Source organism: Pteropus medius, unplaced genomic scaffold, assembly GCF_902729225.1.
Source record: "Pteropus medius unplaced genomic scaffold, Ma_sr-lr_union100, whole genome shotgun sequence".
NCBI classification, from domain to species: Eukaryota; Metazoa; Chordata; class Mammalia; order Chiroptera; family Pteropodidae; genus Pteropus; species Pteropus medius.
The window spans coordinates 1,272,955-1,284,896 of NW_024340693.1; the positions used below are offsets into that span (position 1 = coordinate 1,272,955).

Below are 11,942 nucleotides of genomic sequence, written 5' to 3' on the forward strand. Positions count from 1 at the left end.
TTCTGAATTCTCCATTCTGTTCCATCGATTTTTAAAACATCTCGAGCTGTCTAGTCAGCACGGTGCTGTGCTTTTCTACTTACCTTTCTTTCGCTCTGCTGTTCGTGTGCGTCTTCTTACTGCATGTAATTATTTGTGATGCTCCCATTTCCCAGATTGTTCTTTCTCGCCCCTTCCATTTACATTTTATCGGTTGTTCAAAGGTGACAGGAAAGCATTTGACTCTGTGACGTCTGCCCTGGCGCTCTCCCTGTGTGGCTCCACGTCCCTCGGTGTTTCGCCCTTGGTACCTGTCTCCCAGATGCTCCTTCATGGAGGGGACCTGGATTTCCTGTGTCGCCCTCTGCTCCTGTTTGTTGACTGACTGATGGTGATGGTGATGACGGGGCGGTGAGCGTTTACTGGGTGCCGGCTGTGGGCCGGGCTTTACCTGCGTTAACTCATTTAACCCTCATGACAGTCTTAGGAAGTGGGCTCTATTCTCTCCGTTACTTCGCGTCTGAGGAAGTGGGGTGCTGAGTGGGTGGGTGCCAGGCCCGGGACAGCAGAGCGGGCTGTGAGCGCGTGGTCTGGCGCCAGGGCACACACGGTGCCCACTGTGTGGCTGCCCAGTGTGCCCGGGGGCCACTGTCGCCCCCGGGGGAAGCCATGGTCCTCCTGACAGTGGTGCTCGTGTTTGAACTGGAGGCTTGGCTGTGTGCGTGGGCAGCGCCCGGCCCTGCTGTTGACACGTCACCCCACTGATCCTTCTGCAGGGTTACGGCTACATTCATCAGTTTCACAGAGCTGGTGAATCCTGCGTAGAGCCTTCTGACGGAGCGCTGATGCAGCCAGTGTTGACAGTCAGAGTTACTGGGGAGCGGGAGGACGCCTCGTGCTCGGCTGCAGTGTGGCGCGTCACCCGTCACTCGGGAGCCGGCCTGTGCTGCAGGCTGGACCCCGGTCCTTGGGAGAGCCCGTGACCAGCACTTGTCACTCGTCACTCGGGAGCTGGCCTGTGCTGCGGGCCAGACCCCGGTCCCTGGGAGAGCCCGTGACCAGCAGCTGGCTGTTGTGCTCCGAGGCAGACAGTGGAGCGTTTGCTTGGCAGATACAGGGCTGGTCTAATGTCGGGACTGAGGGCAGAGTCACCTGTTCCGGACACTCCCACTGCACATGGAGCGCTGTGAAACGGGGCTCGCAGGTCACATTCGGAGACCTTACTGGGGCACCAGGGGCACAGCCCCCTCCCCCAGCATGGACCTGGGAGTGCCCTCCCCGCCCTCCGCCTTCCCACTCCCCTGCCCGCCCGCTGGGTGGGCTCCTTCGGGTGTCCCCCTGTGAACTGCAGGTGAGCTGTTGGCGCAGGATGGCTGAGGGTGGGGGCACCTGATATTAAGGGGTTCTGCAGTTAAAGGTTTCTACTCACACTCACCTCCCGCTTTTTTTTGGCAATCTAGATGATGCCGGCACAGCTGCTCTTTCTGCTGCAATGGCTCTTTGCTTAAATTGTGTGTGTGTGTGTGTGTGTGCGTCGTGGATGGGTGTCTTGGCGCCGCCTAACCTTCTTACTTCGAATGCAAGCGTGGGTGAAATGACTGGCGTTATGGTCCAAATCAAACAACCATATAACCACCTCCTGGGAAAAGAAACGGAGCACGTCAGGCCTTAGAGGCTCCCCGCGTGCCCTTCCCCGTCCAGCCCGCTGGCCTCCTGGCGGTGGTCACGATGGTCACTGCACTCCTTACGGGAACAAAGTCTCGTTTTCTTTATAATTCTGTCACTTAGTCGCGGATGCCCGAGCAGTCTTTGCGTAAATGGAATCGCACTGTGTTTATTTGTACCTCGCTCCTTTCGCTCTGCATATTTTCAGGTCCACCCGTGTTGTGTCACACCTCTGCAGGCATTTTTTGCCGTGTGGCATGTTGTCACGTCAGTCTGCTAGCGCTGCTGCGACTAAGTGCCACAGGCCGGGCCCTCAAATGACAGACACGTGTTTCCCTCAGTTCCGGAGGCCGGAAGTGCAGGTCGACGTGTTGGCAGGGTCGTTCTCATTCTGCAGCCTCTCTCCTTGGCTGGACGGCCACCTTCTCTTTGTGTCCTCATGCGGTCTTCTCCTGTGCGTGTCTCTGTCCCGAGGTTCTCTTATAAAGACGAGGGTCCACTTGCCCGGCCTCACGGTACCTTCATCACCTGTTTAGGGCCCTATCTCCAAACACAGTCGCGTTCCGAGGTGCCAGAGGTTAGGTTGGGGGCACAGCTCAGCCACCACATCCAGCATGGGACCATGCCACCGGCTTCCATCGTCCTTCGTGAGGGACACTCTGATTGTGGCTAGTTCACGCCGTTACCGGCGCTGCTGCTGTGACCGTCTGTACGCTGTCCGCCCGGGCGGGCGCCTCAGTTTCCCGGCGAGGACAGGGTGTGCTGCTGGGCCACGTTGCATAGCTGGGACCCCAGGTCACAAGTCTGGCCTGCCTTCCCGGGAGGCCGGCCCAGCGTCCCTCCTGCCAGCACCGTGCAGGCGCTCCTGCTGCCCCACATCCCCAGCACCTGGCTCGGCAGACTTTTCAGCTTACGCCCATGTCTCGGTATACATTTCCGTGGTTTAATTTGTGTTTCCTTCATTGTTAGAACATCCTTTCCTTTACTGGCCATTTGGATATTGCGATGTATTTATTCAAGTCTTTTGCTTGTTTTTCTATTAGGTCATTTGATTTTTCTTTGTTGCTTTGTAGGAGTTCTGTAAATATTCTGGATGTAAGTCTTTTGTTACTTACATTTGTTGTAAATATCTTCTAAAACTGTTGCGTGTATGTTTTCACTGTATTTGTAATATTTTTTGATAAATGTGAAAAATAGGAATTTCTAATTTTAACGCGGTCAGCTCATCAGTCTTTTTCTTTGTAGTTGATGTTTTGACTCTATATCTTAAGACTACTTTTCTGAGGTCATTAAGATAGTTTTCTGTTTTATTTTCTAAAAAGGTTATGTTTTTGCAGCTCATGTGTAAATTGGTGATATACCTGGTCCTGGTGTTTGTGTGTGGCGTAAGGTAGGACCCAGCTCTGTTTGGCCCCGAGACTAGTCAGCTCCTCTGGCATCACTTATTGAGAAGACACTCCTTTCCTGCCACCTGGGCCGCCATGTGGTAAATCAGGCATGCACAGTAAAAGCTCCAGTCCGCTTCTGGGCGCCCTGTTCTGTGTCACTGATGCATGTGTCTGTCTCTGCAAGAGCGTTACACTGACATGAGTCTTCCTGCTCTGTCTTAAAATCTGACAGCAGGTCCGCCCACCTTGCTGCTGTTCTGCCCGTGTCTCAGTTGTTCTTGGTTCTGTTTCCATAAACATTTTAGTACCTGCCTGTCTGGTTCCAGACAGACCTGTTGGGATCGTCATTGGAATGCGTTGACTCTGTAGGAGCATTTGAGGGGAATTGTCAGTGTCAAAGAGACAGGAAAAAAAAAAAAAACCCACTGGGAACTCTTTTAGATTAAAGAAGAGTAGAAGGTATGCTAACTAAGTGCAACTGTGTGATGGGTTTTAAGAGAGTGATAAAGGCCTGAACAGATGGGGACATTTAATCTGCATTGTGCCTGTGTCCTTGGGAGGTGCATGCTGAAGAATTTAGGGTGGAGCATTGTGCTGCCCATAGCTAGTTTTCCATTAAAAAGTGGGGGAGAGGGGAGAAGGGAGTGGGAATGGCAAAATGTTGGCAATCAGTTAATCTCCACGAAAGGTGAATGAGTGTCCACTTATTTTATTTCTTTACTTTTAGATTTAAAAAATTTTGAAATAAAAGTTGGAAATAAAATTTTGTTTTACATATCAGGAAATAGTAGAAGGCCATATCCGGACCTCTTATAGATATCTCAGTGTGCCGTATGAAGCAGATTTGCCCCTAAAACTTACGGCAAGACAGCGAGCATGGTTTTTTGTTTTTGGTTTTTTTTTGGAAAATTCCGTGGTTGGTCTGAGCTTACTCGTCCACGTTGCAGTCCCACTGAACCACCCACGACTGTGGCTGGCTTTCCAAGTGGAATGCACGTTAATGAGCATTTTGTGCCAATCGCTGATTTTCAGAAAAAGAAAACTGGGTTTTAAAAAAAACTACTGACCGGGTTATGGGATTTTTTTCCCCGATATCCTGTGAGAGGTGGGCAAAGTGACTCATAGGAGTTAGACTCTGTGCAGTCTGGTTGTGTAAAACCGAGGCTGTTTGTTTGTTTTTTTTTTGTTTTTTCATTAAAAGCATTTCTGGGGCTTGAATACTAATGTTTTTATTTTTCATAAAGGATCTCAGACCCTTTGTCCTCACAGCAAGTATCTTCGCCATCTGTAAAGGGATCTGAGTCCGTTTCCATTTTTAGTTGCCACAGCCAGGGCACATGGGAGGTTAAACGGCTCTGTGAGTCACACGGTGACTTGGTGACGCCAGTGGACTCACAGTTTCTGACTCTTGTGTGCATTAGTCTCTCTTCTCCTGAATGTTCATATGTGATTTCTCATCGGCTGATTTATAAAGAAAAACATCTAACAGCAGCACAACATCTCCCAACAGCAGAAGGAAGGGCCGAGCTCCTACGGATCAGCCTCCGCGAGGTCGAGTTGGACCCCGACATTCAGCTGGCGCACATCGCGGCGAAGATCGAGGGCTACTCTGGCGCCGACATAACCAACGTCTGCAGGTTTGTGGGGGTCTGCGGCCTGAGGCGTCAGCCGCGTTTAGCAGGACGGGCCCGAGTGATGATGAAGCCGTCAGCCCCTGGCGTGACTGCTGCTGCCCGTTTCCTTGACACGACTTCCCATTTGTCTTGTTTTTTTTGTACATAACTTCCCCGGTTACTGTTAGATGAATAGTTAGGTAGCAAGATATGGTCACTTTCTCCAAGAAATCATTGTGCCTAGCTTGCAAATAATGACTGTGGCAACTTAAGGTTAATTTGGCCCTAAATTAGGGCCCACCCTCATCAATATCAAATAATAACTGTAGTTTAGGCTGGATTATTTTACTATATGCAAATGAACAGAATTGACCTGTTTAAGCTGTGAAAGATACATACTAAAATTTTCATTTTGGTTTAGTGGTATCCTAATTTTTAGACAATTCACATTGTTCAGTGGGGTTTTTCTTTTTCTTTTAGTTCCTACTTTCCTAATTATACCTAAATTGACATAAGTGGCCGTGGTGAACCAGGCCAGGCTGTGAATTACCCTAACATTTACCCGTGTGTTCACTGCCACGTGTACAATTCAGACTTCATAGTTCTGCTTCAGTTTCCTGAACTTCTTGGCTGCCTTTGAGGAGCCAGTGGGGACAGTTCAGTGCCCTCCGAGCTCACCTGCACCTCCGGGGTCCAGTTCCGGTGCCGTTTACGTTCGAGCCCTTTGCATCCTCTTCTACCTCCCCCGAGCCCCCAGGCCATGTAGAACACTCCAGGCAGCATTGTAAACACACGTCACGTGACCTTTCGGATATGTCCACAGCCTTGTTACGCTGGACGTGTCGCGGCCATGTGCAGGGTGGGCATTCACCGGCTCTGGTGCCTTCCAGGGACGCGGCCTTAATGGCCATGCGACGGCGCATCAGCGGCCTGAGCCCCGAGGAGATCCGTGCGTTGTCTAGGGAGGAGCTGCAGATGCCAGTGACCAGTGGTGACTTCGAGCTGGCCCTGAAGAAAATTGCCAAGTCCGTCTCCGCCGCAGACCTGGAGAAGTATGAGAAGTGGATGGTAGAGTTCGGGTCTGCTTGAATTTGTCGGCTCTTTCATTTCTGATATTTTCGTTTATAAAATGTGAAGAAATTCCTGCAGTTAAAAAAAACAGGTTTGGAACTTTTCATTGGATTTTCACTTATGGGAAAGCCATCTAAAACCAGAGTATAAATGTGGTCGAAAAATAAGCGAAGCTGACAGCCCAGCGGGCCTGTCTCCCGGTCACGTGCCCGGCCGCCCACGGGTGCACTGCCACCACGCACCCAAACCGGGATGAAGGCACAAGGCCCGGTCGCGACGCTGGCGGGAGCTCGCTCACGAAGGATCAGAGGACCGCTTCTCATGGCAGGGGTTGTCTGTGTGTGTTTCTAGTCTTTGCTCTGAACGTGAGGGACCTGTCACGTGTCGACTTTAAACGTCAAAGCTGAGTTTGTGTCAGATTCATTATTTGTCGTTAAGAAGAGTAGTTTTGCGTGAAACCGTGCACATGTGAGGTAAGCCTCTGGAACCCAGCTGTCACTGTCAGACCGTGTCCTGGTCGGAATGCCTGCCGCCACCCCCACTCCTTCTGCCAGCTGTTTCGTCATTTACCGAGCGCGGAGCGGGGAGCAGCCTCATTTTGCCAGGTTGTTTCTCTGGCCTTTAGTATTTTTTGCCTGTGGTTCTCAATTTCATATTGAAAGGGAGTGGGGAAAGAGCATTATGACTGCATAAGACGCATGTCTTCATTCCAGACTTTTAAATTTGTTTTCACTTTTCTTTTAACACGGTCAAACAGATAAAGCCTTCGTTTTTTTCAGCTCCAGCATTGTTTGATTTTTGCTGAATTTGACTTTCATATTCTAAATAGTACTTTTATATTCTAAACAAGTCCACTCTTGTGGCTAATGCAAAACAAACAAAACACAATTTTATAATTTTCCAGATAGCTTGTTTAACAAAATAACATTATCCTTAATGAACGACGTTCATTTGCAAATTTTAAATTGCTCTCTGTCTAGGTTGAGAACATGCACACACATTAAGATTGGGGTAGAAATCTGCCAGGCTCGTTCAGTCTGGCAAAAATTAGACAACAGGAAGAGGCCGGAAGAATAGATGGCCTGTGTCCAATCACTTTGTTGTGGAAAAATCCCAAAACCAGTCCAGCGAAAAACCAAGCAGTAACTCAGAGAGAAGGAGAACTCAACTTTATTATGCAGTCTCAGAGGAGCTAACGCTCTGAAGATCTGGGCAGTGTGTGCTCAGTGGCAACATTCCTTATATACAGGGTTTTTACACAAGCTGATTGGTTGATTCAAACTTAGACCATTACAAGTGGAGAGAGTTGCTGTGGTTGCAAGTAGTAACATTGGCAGAAGGGCAAGAGTTGTCATGGGTTACGGAGAGTTTTCATGGGTTACAGTCGGTACAAGGTGCTACAAATTGTTATGGAAAGTGGGAGCTGCCAGGGTGAGTGCTGCTAGGGGCACAAACAGTTACATTTGTGGGGCAAAGGTCCAAACAGTTACATTTGCATATCGAGCAGAGTGCAAGTGAGCTCTTGCATGCGGCAAGCACTTTTGCAGAAAACAAGCATATTTACAGAAGCCGAACAGAAAGCTGATTTAATTTTTAATGAAATTCCCCAAATTTCCTCTTCATTCCCCGCTTTTGATGCCCATTTAAATTCTTTTTAGGGCATCACTTTTTTGAATTCCCTGGACTAGATACTGATAATTCTATTACGTAAAGGTCTTTACTGCAGTATTTCTTTTTTCTATGGCCTTAAACATTTGTACATAAAGGATCATCTCTTTGGCCCTTGCTGTCTTATATTTCACTCCTGATGATGACAGCCTAGTCCTTAAATTTACTTAACACACGTGTTTTCTCGAATTCTGCCAGGCTGTAATCCGTATTTTCTCCCTCCTCCTCTTCTGCGTACGCTTTTTTCCCAAGGGAGTTTCCTCACTTTACCTTTTCCTTTTTCTACTCGTTTTTCCATACTCATTTCCCTATTCGGGTATCACCTGCTACATCCAGCAAGTGGTAAATCCTGCTACATCCAGCACGGCTCTGGGGAATATACCTTTTTACTTCCAAGCTAGTGCATCGCCTCTGAAAGTAGAGAATTAACTTTCAGAAAGGTTATCGGGGTCCTGTCCGTGCCACACTTGCATGGGCACGTGTGCCAGCTTGGTCATTCGTTCAACAAGGTCCTCAACCGCCCAGGCCTAGTCATCTGTCTGTATATAACAGTTGATGAGATTGAATTTTCTATACATGTCCCCTTTTGTTGCTAGTAGATACTCTAGCGTTAACGTGTTTTGGTAGGTGTTTCTCATCTGAGTCTGCCGATGTGCAAGGTCATTAGTGATGACCTCTAAGACTTCCTTAATATAGTAATTTTTTTCCCACTTTCTCCTCCCGTACTCCCAAACTTCATGACTTTTCTAAAGGAAAAATCTATGAGTTTTAATTCGCCTCATGTTTCAAAGTTTGGCCAGACAAATTATATGCGAACCTCAATCCTGACAAGTATTTACCCGACTTAAGATGTTTCCAAATTCATTTTAAAAGATCATCTGAAAATTTTCATTTCAACTTAACAGTCTATTCAGTACTTTATTCCTGCATCTTCTCAGTTGTTTCTTCTTTATATTTGCCCCTTTCCTTTCCTACTTGGCGAGAATTGGCTTTGTGTTCTAGGATCTTTTTGCAGTCTATGTCCAGCTTTAATCTAGTAACTACTTTGCTGGGGTGAATGTCCATATGGACAGCTGTGCCTTAGCCTTCTCCTGCTGTACTACAATTTAGTTAAGACTCTAGAAGTTATTAATTTTATCGAGTAGACAAATTAAGAATTGCCCTTATATTTTCCCTAGATAAGAGCTCGTATCTAACTGGAATGTCCTTTTCTGTCTGGACTAACCCGAGTCCGTCTCTCTATCCTGCAGATTAAATGAATTTTTCCCTGATTCTAATTATTTTCATAGTTAATTCTGTTTAGGAAATGCAGTCTTTCTTGAGATAGAATATGTTATATTTTCATTCTTAGATTTAAATGTCCTGAAAAAAGTTTGATATTTTGTGACATAAAAACTTCTTCCTAAGAAATCGCATTATAACTTCCCAAATTAATGGGGTGGGCTTCTCAAATTCTCACTTGAATTCTCTGTTTTTGCTAATCTGAAACGTTGATCATCAATGACATAACAAAGCTAAAGGATTCTGTAAACTACTATTCTGGACAGAGAATCATTTCCAATAGTTTATATCTAGCCTATGTAGAGCTCTTTTTGGAGAGCTAATTCAGTTTGCTTAGAAGATACCTTTAAAATCTAAATGGTTGGTTTTTATATTTATCACCAGTTCAAATTATCATTAGTATTTCAAATATATGCCTCCTTTGCATTTTAATCTATTGCTATTAATGAAGATAGCGAGTTACAACCAGAATTCTAGAGGCCTTATATTTGTTGGCTCAGGTGCCTTTAGATAAGCAATGGATTGCACATATGTGTAGCGCAGTTTGATAAAGCTACGTGTTTCAGGGAAAGGGTCAGTTGGGTTATAACACACATGAGGTTGGTTATTTACTGGGTCACATACTGAATACTGAGTCTGGTTATAGGTATAGGTCCCTTTCTGAGTTCCCTGGCATTTATAGTAGCTGTAGAAGATTAAGGTAGTGAAAATCTTCTTACCTCCTTTGGTGACATGAATACATAGCTCACAGTCCTTTACTCTAATTTCCCTCCCGCCCCAGTGTCCAATTATAAGGAGCCCCACAATGAAATTTTTCAGGCTTTGGCCATGCGTAGACCAGCCAGCTTCTGGTTGGTGCCTGGAGTAGGGCATGTTGTCTTTCTACTTTTGAGGGTTGGTGAAATCCGTCTGCACCATCCGTGGAGGGATTTCTGTGGAAGCTGGGGGTTGGTGAATATCCGAACAGTCTGGGCGGCTGGTCCTGAAGCTTAACTACGCTGATAAAGCAGGCAAAACTGAAAGAGTCTAACTGCATTAGTAATGTTTCGGTTGGTTTTGCAAATTAATGTATCCAAACTGAATACAGCAGTACATAATTCAATAACGATTGCCTCATAGAATCTGTATCATATTGAGCCAAATTCTTTAGATAATTCAGCAAGCATATATTCTAATAACACCTATTATGTTGGGCCAATGAACACTTTAGCTAGACCAAATTATAAAACACATTTTGGCAGATATTTTAGGTAGTATTTTCAGTTCCTGACTCCAGGTTGCTTTAATTTAGGGTAATATACTGGATTAAAATTTATTGTACTCTTTCTTGGTTTCAATCTTTTATAGCATAGGATTATTTTTAAAGCATGCCTATGACAGGTTTTATTAAGAAAAGGTTGATGGAAAACAAACCATTTAATTTTTACTAAGAATTTGTCTCTATATTTCTCCCCTATGCTCATTTGTTTACTTGCGAATGTTAGTGGGAGTCCCTACTGTAACAGTATGAGGACCTGTCTGGCTCGATTGGAGCAGCTTTTTCTTCCAATCTCTAACCCATACCTCTTGGCTAAAAGGGGTGGACCTAATTTTTGAAGAGGATTGGGGCTTTTTCTAAAGTTTCCCTGATGATGTGATGGGGAATTCTCCCTGAGGTCTGAAGGTGTTGGGACATTTTCAAAGTTAACTATTAATCCAGGGTTTCTTTCTAACTTCCTTACCACTAGGGGATTATGCGGGCTCCTTCCAAGATAGGATGACCTTAGTATCTTTGCAGGTAGATCTAGAAACCCCTTAGCTAATTTTCCTGTCTAACTCTTTTCTAAGTGCCATGAACCCCTTTTTATTATATAGATGTTGAGGGACTGGAGATCTCTTCTGTATCTACTTCCTGCTGAGAGTGGTCATGGCCCCTGTCTACTGGGGTTTCATGGAGCGCTTTCCCTTTTCTACCTTGATTGGGGCGGGGTCTTAGGTTTCCTGATAAAGCTAGCTATAGTGGTTCCGTAGGTCTAGTTCATGCATTCAACTTTCCCTAAACTTTGCATTGCAGCCTTTAGGCCGTGTGGAGCTGCTTTTCCTCTCGCCGTTTGTAATATCCCCTTTTGGTGAAAGGCCCCACGTATATGCAAGGTGACAAAAGGCATACCTTGAGCTGGTGAGGATATTGGCCCGTTTCCTTGCAGCCTGCTGTAGTGCCTGGATGAGTGCCCATAACTCAGCCCGCTGTGCTGACCAGCCCTGTGGCAGAGCCTTAGCCCTGATCACCTCTTCGGCAGTTACTGCGTAGCCAGCTTTGCACTGTCCTTCATGAAACTGCTCCCGTCTGTGAACACTCCTAGTTCTGGGTCTTAAAGGGCAACATCTGTCTGGCCTGGCCTGCTAGAGTAAACCAGGCCCGTGGCCTCCTCATGATCGTGGTTGGGAGGCCCGCCCGTAGCAAGGTTCAGTGTACTTACAGTTTTGAGGCAGACTCATGGACTTCTGTAAAGCAGCTCCTGAGGACAAGTTATTCTGGCGTTGTCTGAGCATAAGCTTGTTCGCTTCCCCGATTAGGATTACCATGGCCGCTAAGGCTCGGAGGCACGGCGGCCATCCTGATGCTAGCGGATCTAGCCGTTTGGACAAATATGCAATTGGGCATTGTCTTGGCCTGACCATTTGTGTGGGGACCACCCCTCCAAAGAGGTTAAAGTCCTGTGTTACGTCCAGTAGTCCTAATCCTGGGGCACTGGTTAAGAGTCCCTTTATTTCTCTGAAAGCTGCTTCTTGTTTGGAGCCCTAAACCAGGGGATCTTTCCATATTTGATGTCTTGGCAATTTCAGAGAAACCCAGTACCCAGATTCGGCTGCCCCTAGGAACTCACGGACTCCTTTTGGCGTTAAGCCATGTCTATTCTAAAAGTCATTGATTAGTCCCCTACTTCTGTTGTAACCATAGGCTGCTGGGGGTCTAGGCACAGGGAGCCTGAGCGTTCCTAGACTGATTGTTCCTCAGCCCAGCCGCTGAGCTCTTGGATGACTGGCATAGCTGGTGTCTTAAATTCTTTGGCCTTTCAGATGTTTTCCTACGACAAGGGCACTCGTTTCTCTGATGGCCGGCTTCTTTGCAGTAGGCGTGTTGGTCGCAGTGAAGTGGGGGTCTTCTTTTGGCTTCTCTCATTCGTGAGGGAGCAGCAGTCTGTTGTCCTGGATCTGGGTTCCCCAGTACAGCTGTTAACAGGGACACCTTGTGCTTCTTCCGTTACCGTCACCTCGTCGTCGTGCAGGATGAGGG

At 46.8% G+C, this 11,942-nt stretch overlaps 1 protein-coding gene across 1 annotated transcript in view; it reads left to right on the forward strand.

The window, feature by feature from the left end:
* Positions 1 to 6,494, forward strand: part of KATNAL1 (katanin catalytic subunit A1 like 1) — a 39,985-nt gene extending 33,491 nt beyond the window's left edge. The window contains exons 9-10 of the mRNA XM_039862523.1: positions 4,543 to 4,669; positions 5,536 to 6,494. Coding sequence (XP_039718457.1) covers positions 4,543 to 4,669; positions 5,536 to 5,734 — 326 coding nt within the window. The 3' untranslated portion in view covers positions 5,735 to 6,494. The remainder of the gene's footprint in view (positions 1 to 4,542; positions 4,670 to 5,535) is intronic.
* The last annotated feature ends 5,448 nt before the right edge of the window (positions 6,495 to 11,942 follow it).